Source organism: Melanostigma gelatinosum (assembly GCF_949748355.1).
Source record: "Melanostigma gelatinosum genome assembly, chromosome: 11".
In the NCBI taxonomy this organism is placed as follows: domain Eukaryota; kingdom Metazoa; phylum Chordata; class Actinopteri; order Perciformes; family Zoarcidae; genus Melanostigma; species Melanostigma gelatinosum.
Window position 1 is genome coordinate 23,433,051 of NC_136644.1, and position 24,072 is coordinate 23,457,122.

The window sequence follows — 24,072 nt, forward strand, 5'->3', positions numbered from 1 at the left end:
GTTTGATTCCTTCCATCCATGTTGGTGTCAACTCATCGTGAATGTTTATTCGCACCAATTTGATCAATAAAGTGACAAAAACACGTAAGTTTCAAATTTTCAAAACAAACATTTATTCATTGTCAATGACTTAATGACTCCAAATGTTGACAAAATTGAAGCAGTCAGTTATAAAGGCTTTTATACAAAAAAAAAATCTGAATTTACATCCTTGTTCTTAAATGTTCTTGTTAAGAAACTTATAAAAAATATAAAATCCGTTACATCAGAATTCTTCTTGAATCAGATGAGAGAGAAACAAGAATATCAAACTAGATTGTACCAAAGGAAAAACATAACAAACCTGACCCCATAGATCCTCAATTAGGCAGCGATAGAACAGGTGAGAGTGGACAAAATAATAAGAACCCTCAGAAACATCTCAGCAGTAAAAAACAGTTTGATGAAAATTAGCATTTTCAAATTAGTTCGTCTCTGTTGATACAACTTGTTCGTCATTTTTGAGGCTGTAGTTGAACCTGCTAGGAGGTGGTGCAACATTTGGAACAAATGAGTTTCTGTGGATCAGGGGTGTCGGTTGTGACTCCTAAACTTCATCACTTTGACTCCCTGAAACCCCTCCTGCTTCAGACAGCCGGACACTGAGAGACGCCATCACCGTCAGCACCCCCCCCCCCCCACCCCCTTCTTGTCAGCGTGCCGCAGCTTTATGTTCAAGCTTGAAGGATAGAGATCAGTTGTGTTCAGGTTCAGAGACGTCTAGAAAGATTTCCATCGCATGGCAGACAGGATGGTGTGGATGAAGTAGAGAAGCGTCGCCACGTACGAGAAGACCTGAAGAGACAAAAGGGAACACCAATGGAAGATTTGATTGGATGAAAGGAGTCATCCTCTGAGGACCATGCATATCTACAGGATAATCCATAACAGTAGAATCGCAGCACCGTACCGGCCGTTAAGCATGTGTGTGTTCGGGTGTTTGTGAGAAGCGCAAACAGGGTCTTCATGCTAAGCTAAGCTAACCAGCTGCCCGTTGTAGCTTCATATTCAGCGTACAGACACGAGAGTGATATCAATCTGAACATCTCGCTCAGAGAGAAAGAGAAGGAGAGGATTTCACTCAATTTTGAAGTATTCCTTTGAGATCATTGTGTTTTGTTAGTGGAGCTGCAGATTATTCTGAAGGCCGATACAGAAAAACATCCACCAACGCTGCTTTTTATACAACACTTCAGAGCGGTTTCTCAGCTGGTCCTGCAGGTTCAGGTCTATTTGTGGTTCTGTTTTTTTTATTAGTTTGGACGAGAAAATCCTCTCTACAGTTTATTCAACAGCCGCTCGACATTAAACAACTCACCACTGCAGAGACGTCCAGCTTGTAGTTTCGAGAGTTGGTCCCGTCGTCCATCTCGAGAGTCACTTTGGCCAAAGCCACTGAAGCACTGAGGTAGAAGAAGGCCGCGATGCCGTGATAGGCAACGTCCTGACAGGCGAGTCAGAGGAAGACAAAAGAAGAACGTGAGAAACTCTTTGGGGCGAGATCGATGTTCGTCACAGCTATGTGGTGAACGTTCACTGTCTGCACTGGCACAGAATCAAAACAAACACTGTCACGCAAAAGCTTTGTCATGGTGACATGTTGCATTCACATATTTATTCTGTTCTCCGTGAACAGAGGACATCATTTTCTCTCCTTATTCTGATAAAAAGACAACGTATCATTTGTCTGAGTGAAGGTTCATCCAGCTTTAGTTTTTTTGTCTCATTTATAGTAGTTTGGTGATGAGTCTGTGAGGAAATCGCTCTGTGGTGCGTTCAAGTTCCTCCGTTATCTGAGAGTTGAGAATCGGTGGCTGAAAAGAAAGAAGTGACCAAATTCACTTTGTCTCAACTGCACCGATTGTTAGCAGCCAAAACGCAGCACACTGACATTAGAGTCAAACCTAAGACAAACAAAAAGAATCCAAGGTTGTTATGAAAAGAAAAATCATGTTGATTTTGTAATTCTTTGCATAGAAGGAAGGAAGAGATTCCAAAACTTTCTCTGCTGTGAAATCAGTGCAATGTGATAATGGAACTAAAGCAGAGTTGCCTAAACGTTGACTCTGTGGATTATCTCTCTGCAGGTTGATGTCTGCAGTGTTGAGGGTGAAGTTGTTTGGACGAGCTGTTCTTGAGAAAGCTGCGAGCAGCAACACCGGAGGCCAAGCAATCGGCCCGTCGCGAACAGGCATGTTTTGAACGGGCACTGCACCAGAATTAACTGAGACCAATGTTTGACTGACAGGAACAAAACAAGTCCCAATGAGGTCAATGATGATCAGGAATGAAGGGTGCAGGATTCGGACTCTTCCAGATTCTACAGTAAACAGTATTTGCTTCATAAAATGCGAGGAGGACTTACTGCTGCAGCCCAGCGGCCTTTGTTGCGATGCCCTCCAATGGCGAACACCACCAGCCAGATGAAAGTCACGGTGAAGCAGAAGACGGAGACGAACATGACCCAGCCCTGAGGGTTGTGCGGCACCACCAGCGTGCATGCCACCAGGATCCAGACCAGACCTCCGAAGATCTGCAGGAACACCAGAGACTCGTGAGAGGAGACCCTGACACAGCTGAACATCGTGTCACCCCACCGCTTCTTTTGCTGCCACTAATGCTTATTGTCATTGTCAATTCATCAGCTGATTACCAATTATCTGTAAAATGTCAGAACAGTTTCCCAGAATCAAAGTTCAACAGCTAAAAAACCCAAAGAGAAAAATAACACAGTCTGAGACACTGGAGAAGAGATGTTTTGGCATTTTAGCTCAAAGAAATGACCAACGATTCATTGATTACCCAAATAGTTGTGTTGTTTTTATATTGATTAACTTATTGATTAATCAACAAACTGTCTCTGTTCTGACCTGACATTTTGCAGCCACTAGGTGGAGCTGAATCTGTTTTGTGTATTACAGGCCTTATTGCTTGACCTTTGAACCCTGAAGGAGGCCATTTTGTTTCCTTGCCCTCCTAAGTAGGGAGCACACAACCTTTATCAAAGCGTCCGCATCAATCTTCTTTTGGAATCACTTTTAGAAGCATTGTCTGTAAGTACAGCTTTTATAAAATCCCTGTATTTACGTCAAAGTTTACATTTTCAGTTGATGGCTTAGGTCATTTATTGTTCACCATGTAACCGGTCCTGTTAACGGCCTTCAGCTAGATATATTGGTAGCCAGATAGGCTTTGTGAGGCATATAATATATGATGGAACAGTATATAAATAAGGCGTATTGTACTCTTTGAATACTAAACGGTGGTGCACAGTAAATCCATCATTCTTTGACCAGATTGATTTTTTGAGTGTATTGAAGGAGTTGTTTTTCTAGTTAAGGAAAGGGACTGATCCTGAACTATGTTACAGCAACTGATGGACATCTTTTACATGTAAAACACATAAATAAACGAATCACTTCTATGGGAAATGGTATTTCTGTTATTAAAAGTAAAAAAAAAGAAAAAAAACTCTTTAATATTGTCCAATCTGGCTGTTGCCAAGCAATCAAATGCTACAACAGATAGGGTTGTAGCATGTTGTTGTTTTAACCAAGCTATGTTGCAATGCATAGCTTGGTTGTGGGTTGAAAACAGATTCCTCTATTCATTACTTGTATGTGTCATCAATAGCTCTGCTACAAAGACTCATTTTGTTTTGTATATCAGTGATTCTCACAAAGAAAGGACAAACATAATCAAACGAGTGTTCATGTACCGAGTTATGCATGAATGGAATTTACTACCAAGACATGTCGCACAAGAAAACAATTAAATTCAATCAAGGAATTGTGGAACATTTTTAGAAACTAGTTTGGCTAAGTCAGTTGGATAATCTTGATGGGTCTATGTATGCTCATATCTTTGCACATTTATAGACAGTGGACATTTAACACCTTCCATTCTGTCGGGATAACGTGCTGTATCTTAGCTAACAAGCTACTAGCCAGTGCATCCTGCAGCCGGCTGGTTTAGTTGACAGCAGAGTTAGGACTACGAGTTCAGTCACTGCTCAGCAGGTTGCTGGTTAACAAATAGCTCCGACGCTAACTGCTGCTAATAACACAATGTCTGCTTTTTATATTTATATTTCTACACCCGTTCAATGAACGACACACAACATATAAAATCAGACGGATTCAAAAAGAAATCTTGATGGCGCTATCGGCTAACAGTTTCCCCCTGCTACCAGTCTTTGTGCTAAGCTAGGCTACACACATGTTTGGCCTTTTGTCCACGGACACGTCACCACAGCTTATACACACCCTTTTTTCGCCATTTAAATTGTATTAATACGTGAAAAAAAACCTGTTCAACCTGCTGTGGTCATTTAGCAGCTTATGTTCTTGTGAATTAAGTCTTTTGTCAGCTGATGTGTTTCCATTATCCGTCGACCCTGTATTTCCAGCACAGAGCCGGGCGTCGCTGCCTTCGTTCAGTCTACACCTCTGATGATTGACAGGCTGCATTATTCATTCAGCTCCACCAGACTCCACCTGCTCACCTGTTTCTGTGTGTGTGTGTGTGGGTGGTAATGCATGAGTCATTGTGAAAACGCCAGCAACATTCCTCCTCTGTTCAGACTGTGCTGACGTCTCCTGACGTCAAATCTGCACAGAAAACGTGTTTCTATCTTTTTGCATCAATTCGTATTTTCATCTCCTCCGTCACGCAAGTTTATTGAATGTTATCTTTTCAGTCTAACGTCGGGCTGCTGTCATCCTCTGACCCTTGACCTGCTTCCTCTTTTCTTTTTATAATATTGCATTTGTCGGAAGATAATTCTGCCTTTAGCGTGAAAGCATAACTACAAGTATGCTGTGTTCCAGCTTGCGTTTTTTTTGCTGACCAATAGCCGACCCTCGTTAACCAATCTTTAACTGTTAATGTAGCTAACCGTTAAGCTAGCGACAGCTCTTAGTTACATTTTAACTATTTGGGGGATTAAAGTTATGAATTTATCTTAATTCATTGTTTATGTATCACATATATTTCTGAATCCGAGCTGTGGATTAGCAGCAGCAGATTGTGGATCACAACCAAATGTGTGGACTTTTTATGATCAGAAACATTGTAAAGGTGACGTTTGGGTGAACCGTGTAAGTTCAGTGACAGAAAACATTTCGTTCACTAAACCTCTGCATGTTCAGACTCTACACATCAGACGGCTGTTTGTTTCCCCTCTCTGAGAACATTCACTGTTTGAAACGGCAAGTTCACAGCAGACTCATTCTAATTCTAATTATAATAACAATAGTATCAGCCTGCCAAACAAAGAGTCATGATTTATTCTGGTTGAACAGGGAAAAGAAAGGTGGTGAAACAACTCCTTCTCAGTGCAGTTTCTGCTCTCTTGTTTGAACTTGTTTTTCAAAGGAGTGAAATCATTAGAGGAAATTAGCTTTTTAGGATTTAAACTTAATAACTTGTTTACATGTTTTTTTTCTGCAGATGAGAACAAACATGTCCACCAGTCAGGAGCCTTTATTCTCCACACAGCAAACCAGTAAACACGTTTACCTGCGTTTAACAATATCCACAGTTTTCAGTCAGACTCTCTATATTCAGTTTGCTGATTAAAACTAGTTTATACGGGGATGTTTTCATCCGCGGTGGTAACAGTGACCACACTTCGCGCCCCGCTGGTGGAAGGTTCCTATAAAGCAGTTTTTAAACGCGTCCTGCAGCCTGTTGTTTCTTACCAGTTCGGGCAGGTAGAGGATGTCGGGGATGGTCATACATATTCCGATCCCGCTGGGGAGGGTCCCCATAATGGCAGTGTTGGAGGCCATCCTGATCCTGGTCCTGGTCCTGGTCCTATAGTCTTGATGCTGATGCTGCTGCTGCTGCTGCTGCTCGGACTGAAGCGGGGCTCAGCGCTGCAGCGGGTTAGACCAGGTGGAGCCGACTGGAAAAACCGGAATCCGCATCAGCCGAGAGGAGACACGCCCGGCGGCCCCCCCGCACACACCGGGGCCGCTCAGAGTGGCCGTGAGCTCCGCTGGAGGTTCACTGTGATGGAGGTTCAGAGAGACAGACTTATAAATGTTTGACCAGCGAGTCATTTATCACCCAGACAACCTGCAGCAGCTCTGTATCAACAACAACAACAACAACAACAACAACAACAACAACAACAAGACTGATATCAGTGGTGATGTCTTTTATTGTTTCTAGATTTGATGTAAATAGGAATGTGCTCATAATGAAAATAATATGTATATCAATAATAATTAGAGTAATAATAATTTATTGAGCATATTTCACTCCAAAATTCACAGAACAATAATAACTACGAACATAAAAACTGAATGCAATAAAAACAACCCCGATGACACGAGTTGAAACAGGAAAAGTGCTGGTAAATGAACTTTTATTGAAGGGCTGTACATCTAAAGGTGCTGCTGCCTTATTGACCCACATGAATTCCAGAAGTCATCATAAATGAACTGAACAAATTAAACATACAATGCTCTCGTATGTTGATGGAAGACTTTAAAGCTACCGCGAGGAACTTTCATCTTGTGTGGATTTTTGGCGGCCCGTGGACGAAAGTAGTAAAGTTTCCGAGCACCAGACTCCCTTTAGAAGATCTCTCATTTGCTTACAGTCTTTCCCGCTTGGTCCTGGTACTCCTGTGCCTCCCCATATCCTCCAGTGGGCCCAGCAGTACGCCCTGGGCCTCCAGCAGCGTGGTGTCGGTGTTGGCTCCCAGCGGGGACCGGAGGAGGAGCGAGGTGAAACTCTGATGTTAAACGTCGAAACAGGTTTATTCATCTGTCAAATCGAACTGATACGACAAACACTTTCAGGAAAAGCTGAACTGAAAGATCACAATGAAATTAAACAAATGTGAACTGTATATCACACTCAACGTCTTTCAATTTACACAGATCTTTAGATCTTAACTGAACACAATCTGACCTCTGCTCAGGATGACGTGTTGCTCCGGATGGTAAAAGTGAGTCATAAAACATGATCTCAGATTTGATTATCTTTCTTCTCAACTTTTTCTAACTTAAAGTAACGTTACAAGCTTTGGAGTTCCCAAAATGTCCAACTCGTATAATGGGACCCTCTGTTAGATCATAAGCCAGTTATCGAAGTCCTGAAGTAGTTTTTCGTCCTAAAACTTTTTGACATTGAGATATTTGTGATGTGGTATCACATCTGATCTGACCCTGCAGCCTTTCACACCTCACACTGTGCACAACAGATCCATGGAAACAACAAAGCATCTCATTTGGCAGCCGAGAGCTGTCGGACAAACACCTCAGGTAATCGCCCAGCTGGATCTGGTTTCCAGCCGCTGTCATCTGATCCTTTCTAAACCGGGAAACCTACTCCTGTTTGGGACAACACTCCGTGGACACGAGTCAGGACCAGGCAAGACCTGGTCCACAACCTGGAACCAGAACTCCTCTGATGCTTCTCGGAACTAAAAATCATCTCCAATATAACAATTCAGACTAAACCTTTCAGATGCTCTCATTGGCAGCACAGTCTCATGCATATGCATGCTATCGCTATCGTAACACAATAAAACATTGATTCCACCTTCATTTATCGTCTAAACTTTTTAACATGTGTATCAGTGACTTCCAGCTTACATTGTGATGCCACCTGAGCTGCAGCAAATTCCTCCGTCTCCTCTCTATTGTCCCGCTGATGGTGTTGTCAGGTAACGACACTATGTTATCTAATCTGCAGCTCCATCAGCAGAGCACGAGCTCAGTGCTAAATACTTCATGATAAGATGATAAATGTGCAGTCCCGGATGCATAGCGAAGCTGATCGTTGTTTTATAGTTTCAGTTCATTTGCTCTTAAAACGCCACATTCACTGACATTTGCTTTCATATCCTGCATGAAGGATGTGACTTGCAGTAATGTTAGCAGCAGTAATGAACCAACTGTATATGAGAAGGGGACACCCATTGGTTTCTAGACTTCAGTTTTGAAGCCTCGAGTTTGGAATTTGGCCGTTGCCATCTTGTTTATTTTATCAACCAGAAGAGACACGAAAGGTACAACTGAACGCTGAGTACGATTTTTTTAGGAGACCAAAATGTTGCGAATACACGAACATCTATCAGACCAGACAACAATGTCATAATGACCTGTCAATCACAAGGTAGCCCCGCCCTAAAGCATGCCCTGCTTTATCGTCTGTCTGACTCTAAATGGAACATAATTTACGAAATGAACATCATGCCGTATTGAAGAAGACTTGAAACTAGATGTTTACAATGTTTACTGAGAGAATAAATCAAGAGAGAAGTAGAGTCATTTTCTCATAGACTTCTATACAATCAGACTTCTTTTTGCAACCAGAGGAGGTGCCCCCTGATGGCCATTTGAAAGAATGCAAGATCAAGGCACTTCCACATTGGCTTCATTTTTTAGGACTGGAGATTTCCGCCTGTGCTCAACACAAGGAGACTGTTAAGCTAAACCCCTGTTAGCGCCCCCTACAGGCTGCAGGAGTCATCGTCCTGATGATGCAAGTGTTTTGCCAGCAGTGGAGCTAATGACGTTTGTCGTGAGGGTGGCGCTCGAGCAAAGGTCATTCAAATCCTAAGGGTTCATCCTCTGAGGAGCAGGACAGAGATCTGAACATTTGAAAGTAGTGGAGAGCATTATATGCTCAAGACGAAACATTTCCAAAAATTGAGGTTTTATCAATTAGTGGTAAACCGACCTGGCAGGTGTGGAGTCGGAGGTAACAAAGACTGATGGGCCCGGCTCGGCCTGGCACGGCTCAGTAAGGAAACTGTCAGCATGTCTGGCTGCTGTTGTTCCTGCTGAGCTGTGAGCTGCTGCATCACTGAACACACAGAAATACACAGCGAAGGTAACGTAACGTTACATTGACTCTGCTCACTGTTCCTCGCAGCTCGTTTTGCGTTTGTGGGTTGCAGCGTTATCACTCAATGCTGGACCAGTTTAAAAAAACGATTGTTCCCATTAGTCACTGGGACACACAAACATGAAGAAATAGGGTCCAGGTTGAATAATACTCAAGTACTGTTGCTAGACTACAGGTCAATCCTTCAGCCGTTTAACTCTTCTATTGCTTTCAAACTTAATCTTCATAAAACGGCTGATAAAATCATCACTGGTTTGTCCACTGGTAATGAATGGCTTCAAAAAAATAGACATGTGATGTAAGAGGTCATTCTTTCAGTGAGGAACACATGAGTTCAGTTTGTATCATGAAAGTCTTATTTTAACGAACATCTTTGGTCACTATCCATTGGCAGGATAATAAAGTCAAGGTGTTCAGAGTTCAGAGAGCTGAAGGGAATCCAGCTGAACTGGTTTGTGTTTTCATGCCTCGCAAAACACAGAACGTCAGATCAAAGTTACCACAAATAGACTGGGAACAAAGTATTTTCTAAAGGTCAACATTCATGTTTGGAGTGCATTCAGGACAACAGAACATAATTATGTATTAATAACATGTATGACTTTTACATATGTAGCGCAGCTTTCTCAGGTGCTGTTGATCATGGCGCCCTCGGGTGCCGTCAGTGTCAAATGTTTTTCTTTTCTTTTGAACTCTCGCTGCATTTTTATTTTTGCTGCAATGTGACTTTAATCTCGAGAGGAAAAGTGCTCTTGTTTGTGAACTGGTCTCTCTGGAGTTGAGTTTGTCCCCCACCGGTGGTTCCTGAGGAAAAGATTATTTTAGATCTTAAAGAGGATCATGAACTGTGTCCAGCAGTTGTTAGAAAGACAGACGGTCGTTTTGTTGTTTCTATTTCTACTCTGGGCTTAAAACAGAGCGGAGGGGGAGTGTACTGCAATAAATACATGATGATGGTGATTACAGTTTCACTGAAAAAACACAAATGTGAGGTAGACCCTCTCTACCTCACATTGGGTAGAGAGGGTCGGCGGTTCGATCCTTGGCTGCTACGTGTCCTGTGCCGAAGTGTCCCTGAGCAAGACACTAAACCCCTAACCGCTCCCCGGGCGCTTCTCAGCAGCCCGTTGCCGGTTGAGCTCGTGGAGACGTGATGCTGAAGATATATTGTGTGTGAATGGACCTTTACTTTTGTGTATTGCACCATGCAATTTGTTTGGTTTTGACTGGTAGGATTTTAAGGTTAATGACCACTTTAATGACTTAAACAGAAAAACAATGAACAGTTTTGAAATGTATTAAATGTGCAGAACAACCATCAACTATATTTAAATCCCCAAAAGAAAGAACATTTAAGATATATCTACCAAAACACCACTGCATAACTGGAATCATCCAGTGTTAACTAAGTCTGTTGCAACACAGAAGTATGAAACTTTAGAAACTCATGTTTTGGAAATGATGTTAAAACAAGACATTGAAATATAATCACAGTGATGTGAAGTGAAGTATTACCATGCACTGTAAAGGTAAAGGTCTTTTGCTCTTTAGTTTGCTAATATAACCATTTCCTGCAAGCTTTTAATTTGTAAGTGCCTATTTATCTTTTGGGTCCTTTATTTTGACGCTTTTCCGGCAAAATCGGAAGTATATGCAAATCTCGTCTGAGAGGAGGACCTTGATTTCGCATGAAAAATGTACGAAAACAGACTTGTGTGCAGAAGAAGGAGAAAGTGTTCGTAAGACGTTGCTCTGCAGTACTTTAGGTTACTTTATTAACGGTTAAGCACCAAGCTGGAACAAGAACAAGGTACAGTGTGTTTTATGGCCATGTTCAGTGACAGTTTCTCTTAGTCAACCTGTAAAAAAGTGGTCAAAGGTTGCAACAAGATGTTGCAACAATAAATGGGAAATAGGAAATGGCTAAATTGCTACACTGTAATGTTTTACTAATGCTAGATTTCTGCCTTGTACAGTCGAATATTATTGAATGAATGATTATTAGTTTTGTATAATCTGAATCTGTGAAGCAACTAAACTGAAGCGTTAAAATAAAGGTACACTATTTCTCAGATTAAACCCAGCAGAGTAGAAGTATAAAGTTGCGTAGAATGGAAAAACTACAAGTTTTGTACGTCAACATTTTTATTTCTGCAGGCTACAGTATGAGTAACAGTTAGTTTTCACTACTGAATCATATCTACCTAATGCACTTTTCATAAGGGGCTGCTGGTCGGGAGCAACAGATCATGTCCCTGCGCCTTTTAGTAGAAGTATTACGGTATTTGCGCTGCACGTCTACGAGTGTATTACCGTACGAGTGAGGACATGGCAGCGGCCAGCAAACAGCTGCAGCCCGTCAACTCAGCGTGAGTCTTCTCTGTTTTATTTAATATCTCCCTGAAACACTCGACTGCTCTTCACAACGTGTCATTCTGTCTGCTCCTAACTGAGAGTGTGTTCAGTGTGACGGTGATCTTTACATTCCTGTCTCACGGTAACGCACTGTACCGGAAGCCACCTGACATTAAAAGCGAACGTTCGACCCGTTTTGTAAAGGTGTTAAATCTAATCATCTGTAGCGAGATTCGGGCGGTGTTGTACAAAAGAGAGACGAAAAACATGGCGCTGGTTTGTTCAAAAACACTCTTCAATGTCTCACCGTCTGCTTTGTATAAACAAACACACACACACACACACGCACACACTGTAACGACACGTACAGTGTGTGTGTGTGTGCGCGCGCGAGATCATGTCCTACATTTTTTTGTAAATATTTAAATGTATCTCAAGATAGGCTATAGTTTATTATTAATGCTGAATGTGAAGAGACTCATCCTACTTTATGCACATTTTATGTCTATTTTAAAGCACCTGCCCTGTACTGACTGGAGTGAATAGCTGCTTTCTCAAATTGGATTATGCTTTTCTTGTCTTGGCAGAGAGTGCCAGTAACGTACATTTTATTTGTAAAGTGCTTTAAAAGGTACTCAAAGGCACTTTACATGGTAAAAACAGAAACAATAAAAGCATTAAGAGAGATTACATATGACAGTAATAAACAAAAAGCTGTCTGGGGAAAATACAAAATATTGGACTAAACTGACTCCTTTTGGGGGATCCTCACTTCATTTGCATAACTCGGACTGTGAGGCTTCATATTATCTTCATCTTTCAGCAGAATAAAGACTGTGGACTTCTTCACAGCAACCAACGACTCTTTTAAAGCACATGTGGGCATGTTCGTATTGTTTTAAAACGTATTCTTTCAACTCTGGAGAACTGTTGCTTTGGCTCCATCTTTACACGCTCGGGCTGTTTTGTCCAAATTCGTTCAATTCACAGAACTTCATATTAAATTGTCACGAGGATCCCGAAATGATTCAAAGAACTCCAACATTTTAAGGCGGAATGCTGGGAAAATGTGTCTTTTATTGATGCAGCCGACACCTATAATGTTTCCATTTGATGGAGTTGCTCTACTTGTGATTGAATAATACGAACTGTGAAGCTCGTCTCTTCACTAAAAGCACCGTAAGAGGACATTTAAGAGAGAAATAACAAAGTTAAGATTTATCCTTCAAGAAACCCACATTTATACATATGTGCGCTGCTATATTCATGAATTGTATTTTGTCTTTATACAGTTACTCTGATTAGGACAGTGCAACCCCCAGTGGACAGATGGGATAGCATTGTGTTTTATCGAAAACATTTGAATCAAGGGACGCTAAGTCATCCTGTGGGCCAGATCGGACCCTTTGGCCATCCGGTTCTGGCCTTCGGGGCCATATGTTCGACTCCCCTGATGTGTATATATAGCCTGGCCCTTTGGTTTCAAACAGATTGGAAACAGTTGATAACTGTGAAAAAAAAAAGTCTTCTCGTCTCTTTCTACAGACACCAGAGCAGCGACAGACGACCACGACAGAGTTGAAACTCTCACCTCTCTGTTTACAAGAAGAAGTGCCAACGCCTGACTCGTTTTCCACAAAGCTGTCGGTTCCTGTCATCGCATTTCACTGCTGTGGGTTTTCTAAAGAGAACTGCATGCTGGGACATAGTAAATGTTGAGCTGAACGCTTCTCTGTTCATTTCATTTCTTCACCGTGTGGTTCCAGCCGGCTGTTTCACCAATGCCTCGATGGAAAACCTTCTTGATTCAGTACTTGCAATGGTCCAACACCGCCACTCAAGCCCTCGTCCTGGCCGTCATCACGTTTTGCATCGTCCTTCCTCTGTGTTGCCATCCGCTGATTTACTCTTACTACTTCATCAAGTCCATGTACCTGAACTCCATGAGTGAGGAGGTCCTGCGGGAAAGCCTCGACCGCGGCCAGGATGCGCTGCACTTTTGGCAGAGCGCCTCCACCGCATCGCCGGTGTCTTCCCGATTCAGTGACATCGCCCAGCGTCCTGACCTGCTGGTTACCGTCGTGACAGCCCGGCGTAATGAAGGGTGGGACTTCCACTACCTGCTCCAGGTGATGCGTCAGCTGAGCGGCATTCTGGGAGGCTGTGGGGAGCGGCGGTGCGCGGAGGTGTTGGTCTGCGACGTGGAAAGCGGTTCACAGGAAAACCAGGACGCCAAGTTGCTGGAGGCTCACTTCAGGGTGATCCGGCGTTCTCCTCGGGAGCAGCAGATGAACAGGGAACCAGTCAACGTCTTCGAGAAGGAGAAGAGGGATTACGTCTTTTGTCTCCGCAAAGGATGGGAGCTGGTGAAGCCCAAAAACGTGGTTGTCCTGGAGGACGATGCTTTGCCAAAGCAGGACTTTTTCACAGTGGTGAAGGACCTGCTGGCGCGTCGGTTTTCCCTCCAGACTCTCTACATAAAGCTGTATCACCCTGAAAGGCTGCAGCGCTACTGGAACCCAGAGCCTTACCGCATCCTGGAGTGGGTCGGACTCGGGCTGGTCGGAGCGACGGCCCTCCTCCTCACCTTTACTTACTGGAACCCCTGCTCTTTCTCCTTCAAGCTGTCGGCCAGCCACCTCCTCTTCTTCACCGTCTACTTCATGGCTGCCTCGGAGCTGCTGGGGCGGCACTACCTCCTGGAGGTGCGGAGACTTTCCCCGCAACTCTACGCCGTCTCCCCGGCCACGGAGTGCTGCACCCCCGCCATGCTCTTCCCCGGCAACTCCTCGCTCAGGGTGGCCGAGTATCTGGACGGCTCCTTCTGCTTCAAGGGGCACGCCAAAGACACGGTTCTGTATCGGATGGCCAGAACGATACCCGGGGAGAGTTCTCACAGCGTGGAACCCAACCTCATCACCCACATCGGGGCCTATTCCTCAGTCAGAGCCAACCCACCCAGGCCCAAGCTTCTCTGAAAGTGAGGTAACTCGGCTGGATTTAATCAGGTTCCTCCTCACTTGGTTCTACTTTTCTTTTCTATCACGTCACATGCTGGAGTCTTCAGACATCTGAAGACATCATTTGGAGTATTGGTTTGGGGATATGCGTGAAAAGACATCAAAATTAGGGATGCACCAATCTGACTTTTTTTAGTTCCGATACGGTTAGTGGTACCTGGGTTTTGGGTATAAGCTGTATGCCTCACTGTGTGGAAGTGACTGGGATCATTCTTTTATGTTTAAGGCAACATCAGGCTTGACTTAAACATTGCTTTCCTAATTTTGTAAAACTAAATGTCACAACTAAATAAACAAGTAACTTTGTAAAAAATCTTAAAAATCAATGCAGCAACAAATTAGTCAAAAACAGGAATTAAAACTGAATTATATATATCGGCCCCATTGTGACCGATACCTGGTCCAGCTATTCGAGTCGGTATCGGCCCAATATCTGTATCGGTGCTTCCCTAATGAATATGAGAGCTAGGCTACATTTGGTTGAAAACTATTTTTTGGTTGCGATTCACAGCTTGTCCACACAGGACATGTTTTAGTTGTGTTTTTCAGTTTTCCGTTTCCCGGGTGTCTGACAACCTATTTTAATCAATACAGCTGCCTAAAGAGGCGGAGTAACTACTCACATTTGACTATTTACATGCGTGTGAACTATTAGTAGTGGAAAGTTGATTTACCTCAGAAACGTATCCGGTGAGTGAAGGATGTCTTTTTCCCATGTAACTCTATGTGAAAAGTGTTTTGTGGCCCCATGGCTCCGCATTACGGACCTGGATGTTCTAATTCTACCGTTTGGCCACTATGTAAAAGTTGCTTCAAAGCCTGCCGCTCTTCCTGGAGGCTTGGCTCTTGCCAGCTGGCTACTATAGCTAATGTTAGCTACATGACATGGTTGGAAAGCCGTCTTTTTAATGTTTTCTAGTGGACTTGTTTTGCTGGATGCTGTGGAGTAAAATCCCCAAATCTAAGAAAAATATAGATTGCGCTGCTAAACGTTAGCATAGCGTTTGCTTATCAGAAGATTTAGTAAATACCAACACTGACCAGTCTGTATCACTAAATGTGCCTTTACTGTTTTTGGCTTCGACCAGTCGTAGAGGTTTCACTCCATAACAGAATATTACCCATGATTCAGCTCTGGAGGAAATTACTCTAAAGTTGAGCAGGTGCAATGTTAAAATGCATTTAATTTGAATGTACTCGAATATATTCATGAAATTAATTGAACCTTGTAAGAATTACAGGAAGTAGCTGCCGAAGTGAAACCAAATAGTCCGATGAAAGTTGTCCAGTCTGCCTTTAAATGAATTTAATTACACCAGAGTTCAGTCATGTGCTCACACTGGTCTAAACCGCCAAAGAGTCTAATTCTCAAAATGAAATGGCAACAATACGATAATATGACGATGAGCACGTAGAGTAACATAAGGAAAATAAATATTTATAGTATATATAAATATAGAAATTTAAAGTTACTGAATCGGAGTGTTTCATGAAAAAACATTTGTTTACTAAAGAGTTACAAATATTACAAAAAAGCAGTGAACTGGTATTTACATTTCATATTTAGATAAAAATATTCAGATAAATGATCAGAGCAGCTCTTCATCAACATCGTATTTAACTTGACAAAGTCCTACACACTGTTTAAAGTTTCTCTTTCTGCAGAAGTTTTATATTTGACTTCTTATTTATATTTCAAGTCAACGTTTCTAAAATGAGAACGGTTTTAATGATTCGTTTGATTTAAGCGCGGTTGTGGTTTTCTGCCTTTCATTCACGAAACATTTCAATTGAGTTTTGAATGTTTTTCTCTTGGATGTGTCTTCATGTGTTTTTCACCACATCATTTTCTTTGCTTATTGATAACATTTAAGAGAGTGAGAATTCATTTTATTTGTTTTTTATTTGACATTTTTAGACGTCAAATTATTGTCAAAAATTAGCAAACCAAAGATTGATTCAGAATAAGACTTCAGATGAAAATACATGATATAAATATAACATTTCAAAATTAAATACGATTAAAGGAGCATGTGAGCTTCTGCCCTCTGAAGGATGATTCAAATTAATCTTTTTTTCTGTTCCGAGATCACATTTTGGTTTGAAATGTTTTATCCTGACACGTGGTTCTGTTTACACTGAGACTCTTTCACTGTTTCCTACATTTTAAAAAACAATAAATCACAGTTTGAAGTCACTTGGTTGTCGGGAAGTTTGTATTCCAGCAGCGACGTCTTCTTGTCAACCAACCGGGAAGTTGGAGTGAAAATTAAATGTTTGGTTCGACAGGTGACACACTTTATTTGTTTCATAAACGGCTCATGAATGAAGAAAACGGCTTTAAATGTTAATATGTTTAATTAACTTATTTCTTCTTTCATAGCTTTACATAGTAATTGTGTTTGAAGTAAAATTGTGTCGTCATCCTTTTACTCCTGTCAGATAAACCAGTTGAACAATCCCATAATAATAAGCTCCTGCTTTTGCTCATCTGTCCTAACAGACAAACTGATGAGTTGGTAATAATCCTGGAACCAGACTATCCTAAGGCAGTATTTACGACGGTAAAGTAGGTTAAAAAACGTAATAATTACAGGGCCAGAGAAAAAACTCAGAAGTTCCAAGATTAAAGTCCTAAATTGATGAGGATATTCTCTTGAGTTTATAGTGACAGATTTACAAGAAAGAAGTCACAATTTGCGAGATTTTAAAGTCATGAATTTATGAGGAAGAAATCTGAAAACTAACGTGTAACATGCCAGCCGTCTGCATTTTGTTGCCCCTAAAGTAGTGTTATTATGGTCCAGCGAAGGTCCTGGAAGATACATTTACGTTTTCGTTCATGTTCTTTCTGTGTTCCCGTTTACATAAATAATTACTAATATTGTAGAAGTTACAAGATAGTAGAAACGGACAACTTTATCTTTTGACCACACAAAGGTGTGTCTTTCATTGTAGCACAGCTAACACTAAAAACAACCGTTGAGAAGAGTTCTTACAGTGTATAAAAAACTGTGACAATGCATAGATGTAGCGTTAGATTTGTTGCTGTATTTTAACTTAGGCCTAAGTTACATTTTACACGCAAAACATTTCTTGTAGTCTACTGTTTGGACTGTTTTTATTCTGTGATATTGCTACTTTAAAAAAATGGTCATTTAAAAACGTATTCCACCAATGATTGTTTAGTGCCAGACATCCTATTGCACTCCAGCCCAGCGGGTGGCGCACGAGGGAAGGTTCGCCGACCGTTAATAAACACGAAGAAGAAGAAGGACCGGAAGTTTGTCCAAGACGCGAGCAGGGCGTCGTTTTCAAAAGCTCGTTAACTGAGTTGGTCCAGCGGCTGTTGCTTTGGTGCTGTGTGCTCTACGTGTGAACAATAACACAAGACTAATAAATACTACTAATGATGTTATCCAGTGATGTTATCGTCGTGAATACACCATAACAGCGAACCGGTCCTCTCGCAGGTAAGTAACGGACCAGTTAAACGCCTCTAACTAGCTAACTTTGTTTATATTTACTTCTGTTTGACTGTTAACTGTTAGCCTAGCTCGTGTCCGCTCCTAACGTACCTAAGATCTCAACAGTTTACCGGTAAATTCGTCTTGCAAAAGAGCCTCAGCGTACTTAAATTGAATTAGTTAAATAGCAGCTGATGTAGCGTTTACGACGCTCTTTTATATTAACTGTAACTTTATATTTGCATCAACAAACGTCATATTTATATAACGTTAACACTTAACGTTAGGTTAACTACCCAAAGGAAACCTAGAGTGCGTTACAGATTACACACAAAAGAAATTATCAATACAAGGAAGCAAGCAAAAGCACACCGATTTAAAACTAACAACTATATTTGATTTTAAAGAAAATTAATTAAAAGCTACTGAACAGATTGATTTGAAAGTCAGATTTTAGTCTCAAGTCTGAGCTCTTCGGTCAATTTGCTCCATATTTGAGCAGCTTCACCATGTTTGTTGACTTGTTTGTGATCAATAAGAACAAATAGAGCATATATGCACAACTATGTTTTACGTAATGTATTGTAGAAATTATGTTTTGTGTTTTTTTTTTACCTTCAGGTTTTATGCTACCTCCTTGATGTAGGAATATTATGGACAACCTGCATTTCTCAGAAGATGAAATTGAAGAACAACTGGCCGCCCTGGGATACAGAAACATACCGAAACACCGGCTGTGTGAATTCAAGCAAGGTCCGCCCCTGAAGCATGAATGAAACTATTGTGTTTATGTTCTGCGTTGATGTTAAAGAAGGAATACTGGTCTTATAACTTGGACATTTAGTGATTTCCATTTTGAAATCTCATCTCTCGTGTAATGTCAGATCTTGATGACCTGGTTCGTCGTGGAGAATGGAAAAGTCTCGCCTCATCGGCTCGGATGAACCCGGCCACATCTCAGCCGAGTCCTCCTGCCTTCACTAAAGAGAAAGGTCAGAGCGCCTTTACCACACCTTTCTCTAAGCAAAGCCTGCCGGCAACTACGTGTGGAAAAATGTCATTCAAAAGTCAGTTTAGTGTGGTGGAAAACAGAAAAATAGTCATAAAAAAACAAACAGTCATAGTGTGTAGTATATAAAAAATCTTTACGACACCTTTCTCTAAGCATGCCAACAGTTCCGTGTCTAAAGGACGGGTGTGTTTGATTCAGTGTTATCTAGTGACGAGGTTTCCTCCGCTCACTCCTCCCGTTCACAGCGTGTCACAGAACTACGGTGGCCTTTAGGGAACGTAAAAAACACGGAAGGCTCCTTATAGATCTGAAGGGTTCATTCTGAGCTAACGAAATCACAAAGATTCTTAGTTTCAGGTGATTATACACGGATGAAAACTTAAGTTATGAATATTACATGATATTTTTACGAATAAATCACTGGTCCTGTAATTCTTTTCCATTAAGATGTGTTGTGTGTTAACTGGTGATGTCTGTGTTTGTCTTCACAGTTGGTCATTGCTACTTTCAGAGCTCTGGTGAAGGCTTTTTCTTACATGCCAGAAAAGTGGACCATGACAGACAGGTAGGTGTTATAGCAACACACTACTCTACTATTTGTTTTTACACAGATTATGGGTTTGCTTGTGAACATGTAAAGTGAGACATGTTTGTTTGGTGTGTAATTTATGTACTTAAGCGTTTGGAGATGTATGCCAGTGCTCATAAAACTCATAAAAAGTGAATGGTTTGTGATTAATTGGCTGTTTTTTAATCTTTTCAATACGTTTGTACATGTGTTCTAATTTAAAAGAGTTTTTCTTGACGCAGCAATGTCTCTTTCTCCACGGGAGACAATAAAGTAACCTTAATGCTTTTAGTGTCTGTCCCTCAGAAACAAGAGGGGGTAGTGACATCCACTTGAAGAGATGAAGTTGTTTTGTACTCTATCGTGTTTTATTTCCTATGTTCATATCTTAACTTTATGTGAATATGTTTTAAAATGCAGACAATCATTTTTTTACCCACCGTATTCATGAAAAACTGGATTATTCTGTGTTTTTTGTGCCTTGTCATTCATGGGAAGGCTTGTTTTATTGTCAAACTAAATAAAAAATAACCTTTAGAATGGACAGACAATCCATAAAATTCTTTCCGTGGTGTCGAGCACATGCCATCGATTAATTCCATGTATATAATTTAACAACAGGTGCTCACCAGCTGTCAGAGCAGAGACCGTGGACAGCAGCAGGGACGCTGTGATTCGTACGCTCGACACTCGGTGGCTCTGAATCTCCGGCTGCCTCCAGGTGCTCCCAGCAGGCTGCAGGTGGAGGAGGAGGAGGAGGAGGAGGAGGAGGAGGAGGAGGAGGAGGAGGAGGAGGAGGAGGAGCCGGACGAAACCCTCCACCCGCCGCTGACTGAGAGCTACGCATCCACCCCCGACTCCCACAGGGGACGTTTCATCAAGAGAAAAGTCCTCAGGTAGTTTTGGTTAGACTAATAGGTGTTCGTTTAACTTTAACTCTCCCGTTCATTCAATTTTAATTCATCATGAAGTGACTCCTCACATGAGAATACCAACTGTCAATCCACTGTTACTGCTCAAACTGTAGCTTTGTACTTCCTAATTATAACATATATGCTGGAAATGTAACAATAATGCTGTTGTATTGTTTCCTCCCTCCAGGAAACATAAAGGAGAATCACTCGTCTGTGACGAATCGGTCTACAGTGAAGACGGTAATCTACACGTTATTGTAGTGCTTCCCACAATTCAGCAAATAAACATCAAGAAGTTACAGAATCATAAATAAATGTTGGCAAATTAAGAACTTTAAGGTAGTGGAAAACTGGACCAGCATGAAATGGGTAAAAACCAATTCCAGTAATTTAAAATACAAGAAATAAAGAGAAGATTAAAACAATCAATTAAAAGTTTAAACTTTTTAACACTTTTTTATCTAATGTTAGATGTCCATTTAAAATCCCTTAAAATAATGTTTTAAATATAACTTATTATAGAGTTTACTGCTAATTGCTATTTATTTTGATGGAAATATAAAGTGTATGTATTTTTAAATCACAGTTACAAATTTCAAAAAACTTTCAACCCACAAGAAGAAATGATTTTTGCAGCATGAGAACGTTAAATAAAACGACATACACAATGAAAACTGAACACTGAGGTGTGCTCGTGGTTGAGTAACTGCTTTATTCGCTGTGTCGAGTTCCTGTCACTCTTCTCTAAAATGGATAAAATAATAACAATAAAAAAATAATCTGGAATTAAATACAAACAAGCAGAGATGTGATCCCGTTGGTCGCCACCAGTCCGAGCTGCCTCAGCGTTGAGAAGAGGCTCCTGGATATCCGCTTAATCCTCTTAACTCCTTCGTTAAGCCTTCGGCCTCCACAGATCACACACCTCAGCAGGAGTGCAAGTCGCCAACATGTACAAAGTCTACAGCACTCAGCGGGACGATGACAAGAATTCTCTCAGCTCCTCCTTTTGGTCTGACGGAGACCGACGGGAAGGTGAGGAGGACGAAGAGGAGAAAGTAGTGATTGGCGAGGGAGACTTCAAACCCGTTGGCAATGCAGAGGAATCGTACAATGACGCTTCAGGGGAGGAGGTGGAGATCGGCGAGGAAGACTCCAAAGCTGTCGGTGTTTCAGAAGACTCTTACCAGGAGGCTTCAGAGGAAGAGGAGGTGGAGATTGAGCGAGTGATCAGAGAGGAAGACTTCAAACCTGTTGGGGATGCAGAAGACTCTCTCCAGGAGTCTTCAGAGGAAGAGGAAGACTCCAACCCTCTCAGCGATTCAGAAGACTCTTACCAGGAGGATTCAGAGGAGGAGGGAGTGGAGACTGAGCGAACGATCAGCGAGGAAGAGTCCAAACCTGTTACCGATGCTGAAGACTCTTTCCATAAGGCTTCGGAAGAGGAAGACGACTCCAAACCTCCTGGCAAATCAGAGGACTCTCACCAGGAGGAGGAAGAGGAGATTAAGCGAGTGATCAGAGAGGAAGAGTCCAAACCTGTTGGGGATGCAGAATACTCTCTCCAGGAGTCTTCAGAGAAGGAGGAAGAGGAAGACTCCAACCCTCTCAGCGATTCAGAAGACTCTTACCAGGAGGATTCAGAGGAGGAGGAGGGAGTGGAGACTGAGCGAGCAATCAGCGTGGAAGACTCCAAACCTTCTGGTGATGCAGAAGACTCTCTCCAGGAGTCTTCAGAGGAGGAAGACGACTCTAAACCTGGCAATGCAGAGGACTCTCACCAGGAGGAGGAAGAGGAGATTGAGGGGGTGATCAGTGAGGAAGAGTCCAAACCTGTTGGGGATGCAGAAGACTCTCTCCAGGAGTCTTCGGAGGAAGAGGAAGACTCCAACCCTCTTAGCGATTCAGAAGACTCTTACCAGGAGGAGGGGGTGGAGATTGAGCGAGCGATCAGCGAGGAAGACTCCAAACCTTCTGGTGATGCAGGAGACTATCTTCAGGAGGCTTTGAAGGAGGAGGAAGACTTCAACCCTCTTCGCGATTCAGAGGACTCTCACCAGGAGGCTTCAGAGGAGGAAAAGTCTGAACTGAACAACCAGGTCAACATCAGCAGGGAGAGTTTGGAAGGTGGAACTAATGATGTCGACGAGGAAGAACGCTGCAGCAGCAGCTCCCACAGTCCAGCTCCGAGTCTGATGACCTCTGGCTACGGCACCTACAAACCAGAGGAGCTTGAGGGAGGAGACGACAGAGACGACCACACCATAACAGAGTTTGATCAAGACAGCCGGGGAGATCGATCTGAGATGACAGACGACGAAGAGGACGATCGTTCGCTGTGCAGCTTTGGCTGGTTTGACCTCAAACCCACAGAGCCGGACTACATCGAGACTGAAGCTGATGTGGCGCTTTGTGGAGATGATGATCTGCAGAAAGAGGAGGAGGACATCACAGACACAAAACCAGGAGAAGATAAAGACCAGGCGAATGAGGAGACATTTGAAGTCGACCGACATGCAATGTCCGAGAATGAAGTGACGAGTGCAACATCAGAGGAACGTCAATGTTGTAACACTGTAGTTGAAGACAAAGTGGATGTGAAGAATTCTGAAGGTGGGAGTGATGATGAAGGGGACAAACAATGTGAACTGCTAGAAGAAGACGTGCGAGACGGCAGAGAAGAGACAGAAATTGAGGAAAATGTGGAGTTGGAGGATCCAGATGAGTCCTCAAGCAACGAAGACATCAAGTTTATCGACTCCAAAGTGGATTTCAGCCGGACGACGTTCGACAAAATGTGTGAGGATTGGGAAGGAAACCTCAGACAGAAGAAGGGTAAACGGTTTCCTGTCTCATCTAAGCTGTCTGTTCATATAAACTAACTTTGAAGCAGAGTCAAACTTCATCCTAAAAAAACATCTCATAATGAAATATATATATTTTTTAGATATATTTTTTTATTCCTTTCATCCTAAAATAGTTGCTAATTTTGGTATTTCAAAAGTCCTAAAAAGTATATTGTGTCAAAAAAGCCATATTATAGTGTATTGAAAAAGTCATTAACGTCATAAAATAGTATGTCAAAAATATATTTGAATTAAATTTTTAAATAAGTCATAGTATAGTGTTTCCAAAAAGTCATATTATAGTATGTCGAAAAAAGTCGTATAAAATGTCATAATATAGTATGTTGAGAAAAAAATCATATATCAGTCTTGGTATCAAAAAAGTTGTAAAGAATTTTGAAAAAAATCTTTAAAAAGTATAGTATGTCAAAAATGTAATATAGTATGTTGAAAAAGTTAACGTAAAACATCGATAGGATAGTATGTCGTAAAACATTGATAGTATAGTACGTCATGAACATATAATACAAGAAATAAAGTTGTTTGCCTAAAAACAAACCCTGTTGTCGTTTCCTTCCAAACGCAGCGAGCTGTCTGGAGGAGCGTCTGGCTGATCTTCGTCTCTCCTCATCGGCGCAGCGCGACTTTGAGACGGAGATCGAAGACGTCGCCGGTCAGAGCGACACCCAGAGCTCAGAGACGGACGGGGTCTCTTTCGGTGCCTTTGAGTCCTACATAAGAGGCATGGTGGGTAATGTAGTCTCCACTGTTTCATGTCTGATAAAACCTCTTGATCTGTCAGTAAAAATTATTGTCGTTTCATTTTGGACAGACTCGAACTCAAAGTGACGGTGACCTCAGGCCCAAACCCAAATCCTGTAAGTCAACACAAACCCAACGTACTAATTCATATTATCGCTTTAATGACAAAACCGTTTTATGATTCATCAAGACTAAATTATGTTTCAGTCATCCGACCAGCG

The 24,072-nt window shown here is 41.9% G+C and overlaps 3 protein-coding genes across 5 annotated transcripts in view; 2 read left to right on the forward strand and 1 right to left on the reverse strand.

The window, feature by feature from the left end:
• Nucleotides 1-682: 682 nt before the first annotated feature.
• Nucleotides 683-5,883, reverse strand: LOC306784043 (myelin and lymphocyte protein-like). Its single transcript, XM_079277857.1, has 4 exons — nt 5,742-5,883; nt 2,405-2,572; nt 1,358-1,483; nt 683-834 (listed from the first exon to the last, which is right to left on the reverse strand). The coding sequence occupies exons 1-4, from the start codon at nt 5,829-5,831 to the stop codon at nt 760-762; spliced, it is 459 nt and encodes a 152-aa protein (XP_079133983.1). The 5' UTR covers nt 5,832-5,883; the 3' UTR covers nt 683-759.
• Nucleotides 5,884-10,597: 4,714 nt separating this feature from the next.
• pgap4 (post-GPI attachment to proteins GalNAc transferase 4) lies at nt 10,598-16,435 on the forward strand. 3 transcript variants are annotated; one of them, XM_079279347.1, is made up of 4 exons: nt 10,639-10,717; nt 11,131-11,276; nt 12,555-12,717; nt 12,808-16,435. In XM_079279347.1, the coding sequence occupies exon 4, from the start codon at nt 13,044-13,046 to the stop codon at nt 14,238-14,240; it is 1,197 nt and encodes a 398-aa protein (XP_079135473.1). In that variant the 5' UTR covers nt 10,639-10,717; nt 11,131-11,276; nt 12,555-12,717; nt 12,808-13,043; the 3' UTR covers nt 14,241-16,435. The 3 variants fall into 3 exon arrangements, with proteins under 3 accessions (XP_079135475.1, XP_079135473.1, XP_079135474.1); XM_079279348.1 differs by lacking the exon at nt 12,555-12,717; XM_079279349.1 differs by lacking the exons at nt 11,131-11,276; nt 12,555-12,717 and having other exon boundaries at nt 10,598-10,717.
• Nucleotides 16,436-17,623: 1,188 nt separating this feature from the next.
• hyls1 (HYLS1 centriolar and ciliogenesis associated) overlaps nt 17,624-24,072 on the forward strand; it is an 8,087-nt gene continuing 1,638 nt past the window's right edge. Inside the window, exons 1-10 of the mRNA XM_079279291.1 lie at nt 17,624-17,755; nt 18,371-18,502; nt 18,634-18,741; nt 19,253-19,326; nt 19,951-20,070; nt 20,146-20,225; nt 20,431-20,483; nt 23,676-23,836; nt 23,922-23,967; nt 24,059-24,072. The exon at nt 24,059-24,072 is cut by the window's right edge and continues 41 nt beyond it. Of these exons, the coding sequence (XP_079135417.1) occupies nt 18,403-18,502; nt 18,634-18,741; nt 19,253-19,326; nt 19,951-20,070; nt 20,146-20,225; nt 20,431-20,483; nt 23,676-23,836; nt 23,922-23,967; nt 24,059-24,072 (756 nt within the window). The 5' untranslated portion in view covers nt 17,624-17,755; nt 18,371-18,402. The remainder of the gene's footprint in view (nt 17,756-18,370; nt 18,503-18,633; nt 18,742-19,252; nt 19,327-19,950; nt 20,071-20,145; nt 20,226-20,430; nt 20,484-23,675; nt 23,837-23,921; nt 23,968-24,058) is intronic.